This window comes from Cornus florida, unplaced genomic scaffold (genome assembly GCF_030987335.1).
Source record: "Cornus florida cultivar Cherokee Brave unplaced genomic scaffold, ASM3098733v1 CherokeeBrave_3.0.0_Hap2_Chr03, whole genome shotgun sequence".
In the NCBI taxonomy this organism is placed as follows: domain Eukaryota; kingdom Viridiplantae; phylum Streptophyta; class Magnoliopsida; order Cornales; family Cornaceae; genus Cornus; species Cornus florida.
The window spans coordinates 17,742,154-17,745,990 of NW_026775573.1; the positions used below are offsets into that span (position 1 = coordinate 17,742,154).

At 40.5% G+C, this 3,837-nt stretch overlaps 1 protein-coding gene across 1 annotated transcript; it reads left to right on the forward strand.

Moving 5' to 3' along the window:
* The first annotated feature begins 436 nt into the window (after nt 1-436).
* Nucleotides 437-988, forward strand: LOC132301207 (uncharacterized mitochondrial protein AtMg00810-like). The gene has a single exon (XM_059798483.1). The coding sequence runs from the start codon at nt 437-439 to the stop codon at nt 986-988; it is 552 nt and encodes a 183-aa protein (XP_059654466.1).
* The last annotated feature ends 2,849 nt before the right edge of the window (nt 989-3,837 follow it).

A 3,837-nucleotide genomic window follows, 5' to 3' on the forward strand; every position in this document is an offset into this window, starting at 1 on the left:
ATTCTCAAATTCCAAACACAGTGGGAGTTATGTACGTTTTAGTGAAGCAGTGTTAGTTTTCACTTCAAACGGGACGGGGCATTTTGTGGGATTCTTAGCCAAAGTCTATGGAACCTCTTGGAATGTTTCAAAATGATTAGATTGGGTTGTATTAACCTTGTTTGACTTGTTTAGAGTTAAGATTCTCCTTTTAATAGTGAATTGACCTTTTTGCCCCGTGGATGATGAATTTTATCCTTTTTGACCATTGTTTCCGTTTTTGTTCTCTTTAAGTTTCATGATCTCATGAAGGGTCACTTTGGTGTCTTTAGAGTGACTCCTATCTCTATAAACCTTGATTTACCTTTAATTTCTGCAATACGGATTCGTTATCCGATCACTTTCGGTTCATCACTGACGCACCGGGTTAAAAAACTCATTAAAATACTTTCTTAGAATGGAGTTTGCTATATCCAAAGAAGGTGTATTTACGAATCAACGTAAATATGTTCTTGATTTACTTAGTGAGACAGGTCTGTTAGGATGTAAACCAACCGAGACACCCATTGAGCCCAACCTGAAGCTGCAGCCTTCTAAAGATGAAGAAGTTATGAATAGAGAGCAGTATCGAAGATATGTTGGAAGACTGATCTACTTGTCACATACACGTCCAGATATAGCTTTTGCAATTAGCATGGTTAGCCAGTTCATGCATTCACCTAGACGAGAACACTTTGATGCAGTCTACAGAATTCTTAGATACCTAAAGGGGACCCTTGGAAGAGGTCTACTATTAAAAAACCGTGGGCATTTGCAAGTTGAAGCCTATACTGATGCGGATTGGGCTGGGAGTGCTATTGATAGACGGTCAACTTCTGGCTACTACACCTTTGTTGGAGGTAACCTTGTCACCTGGCGGAGTAAAAAACAGAATGTAGTAGCAAGAAGCAGCATAGAGACCGAGTTTAGATCAGTTGCTCATGGAATTTGTGAGGTGTTATGGATTTAGAGACTATTGGATGAATTAAAGGTCTCTAATCCGTTGCTTATGAAATTATACTGTGACAATAAAGCTGTTATTTCGATCACTCACAATCCAGTGCTTCATGACAGAACAAAGCACATGGAGGTAGACATAGGGCCATGTTCCCTAGGTTCCTCACGTCGTGACATTGTGCTATAAAACGAGAAAATGGTTCAAAACATGACGCTAAGGTCCACCTTGGATGAATCAACATAACATGATGCCATAACGACATTTAGCATGCAAAACTATACAAGAAACATTTTAACACAAACATTTAAGCACATAAGCAATTAAGCATGCTTATTCAAGTAATAAGCAAGTAGCAAATAGTCACATAAACCATGCACTCCATATCCCATGCAATCCTATGTAGGCCTCTACCCGTCGTCCTAATGGTTTTCGAACTATGGCTCTGATACCATTCTTGTGACTACCCGAACCCGGGGGTCTGAATCGTTAGCCGGGTCCTCACTCAAAGCCGAGGTCATCCATGTCAAACCCATCGTTTTAAGTACCACAACCTCACCCTTAGAATCATCTCTCAAACATCACTAGGCTTTCACAAAGTTCAAAACAATAATCTAAGATTCGAGAGACAGATACATTGACGAAGAGAGAGTAACTGGACCAAACAGACTCACTTCGGTCGACCGAAGTGGAGCTTCGGTCGGCCGAAGCAAGCCCCTCCAAATCGGTCAACCGAAACCCCCCCTTCGGTCGACCGAAGCAGAGGTCCTGAGAGCATGAGAATGGTTCGGTTGACCGAACCCCATTTCGGTTGACCGAAATGGAGATCTCGAGAGTCAACAAGAGGGGTTCAGTCGACTGATGCACCATTTCGGTCGACCGAAGTGGTTTCTTCGAACCCTGCATCCTGAAACTGACCTGTTGCACCTTGGAAATGAAAGGGGTAACTTAAATGGAGACTTTACAATGGTTTGCACTCAGATTAAATCGTCAATCAAGAATCACAGTATGAAAGCACCAACCCGTGATCACAGTAAACATCATTTAGAGTCAAGTAGATAAATTTAAAACATAGACTTCATATCATGGATAATATGCATCAAAATGGATTTCAAGCTTCTAATTACATTATCCTTTAAATACCCAATGAATTTTATACGTTTTACATCATATGCTTTACAAAATAAGTTCATGCTCTACAAAAATACATCCAAAATGCTCTCCAAGTGTCCTCAAACCTATGGTGGATTATCATCCGCCAACTCCTTGCCATGTCCTGAAAAATGTTAGATATAATGGGGTGAGCGAATTGCTCAGTAGGTAGCACTTAAGACACGCCTCTTGTGTCCCCGTGAATCCATACAAAGAATAGAGCAATAAGAAATGGGGTCATATCATATCGGGAATACACAACATAATAACAAATCTCAATATAACCAATGCAATGCAATGAAATGCAATGCATGCCAATGTCACTCCCCATTTTCATTCCAAAACCATCACTTTCAAACAGTTAATATAACCCGCCCTTTGGTGACTCTGCAGCGACACGAGAGAAAGATTGGCTAGTGTCCCTGACCCTTGGAACCCCCGTGGAGTCATTTTGGGCCCAGCTAGCTTAACCACGCTAGGGAAATCTCCCTAATTCCCTCTAGGCTATATTAACCCTCCGGCCCTTTGGTACCCCCGCGGCGACCGGGTTTTCATAAAACCCATTCATCAAAACCATTCTCCCAAAATTCCCTATTTTCATTTCAAAATAATTCCCTTCATGCAAGCCCAATGTTATGCATATGAGTCTCATGTTTTCATTACAACAATACAAAGAGATTTCTCACAACATAATTAAACATGTTCTCATACATCATTTATAGCATGATAACAACATAGTAGGCTTAGGAACTCACATGCAAGCATGCTCATCATACAAATTAAATTAATACACATCCTCATGCATTCATACATGTTCCATCAAGTCAAAGTAACTATAATCACTACGATTAAGCATGATAGTACACAAATCAAGTAAATTAACTCACTAAAGCACAAGATTTCGTGGATTAAGGACTCCTACCTTGATTTGAGCAAAACCCTTAAAATGGGTCTCCAAATTCGAAATCCAAAGGGAGGCTCAAAGCTAAAATTGTTGGTGCCTACGCGTAGAGCTCGTCGTGCTCTCCGTTTTGCCTCAAACGGCACCCCAAAATTCCAAGTATTGAGGATGGGATCAAGATTTGAAGTTTGAAAATCAAAAGAAAGGAAAAATGAAAAAGAAATGAAGGAGAGGAAGAAAACCAGCAGGGAGAGAGAAAATAGGAATAGAAATGTGGTCTCTAGACCACTTAAACAATAGTGGTGGGGTCCACCCATTTATCTTTTCTTTTCTCTTTTTTTCTTTTTGCTTTAATTACCACACCACACACACATGCAAGTACATCACCTCATCAAGACTATATAAAACACATAAAATAAAATGTATGCAATGCAAATGGACCCAACTAAAATCCCGTATGAAAAACGTGAAAAGACATAAATGCCCTCGCGGTGACGAAATTCCAGAAAATGAAAAATACTGAAAATTGGAGACGTCACAGAAAGTCACGAAGTAGGATTTTCCGCCAATGGATGAGACAGTGGTTGGCCCCTAAATGTTTGTGTGAACTAGCTCAAGTTTCTCCTTTCTGAGATCTCTGCCACTCTTCTTGAAACTGACCCTCTTTTGCTTGCTCATCACGCAACTCTCACAGAAGTCAATATCAATTGCCCATATGCCTGGTAGTTTCCCTTTTGAGTGCATAATTTTGAGCCCCCTTTCACTCATGTGACCTAGTCTCTGGTGCCAAAGGTTGTGATCTTCTCTGTTT

Coding starts and splice junctions, on each gene's coding strand:
- LOC132301207 (XM_059798483.1), top strand. CDS start 437: ATGGAGTTTGCTATATCCAAAGAAGGTGTATTTACGAATCAACGTAAA.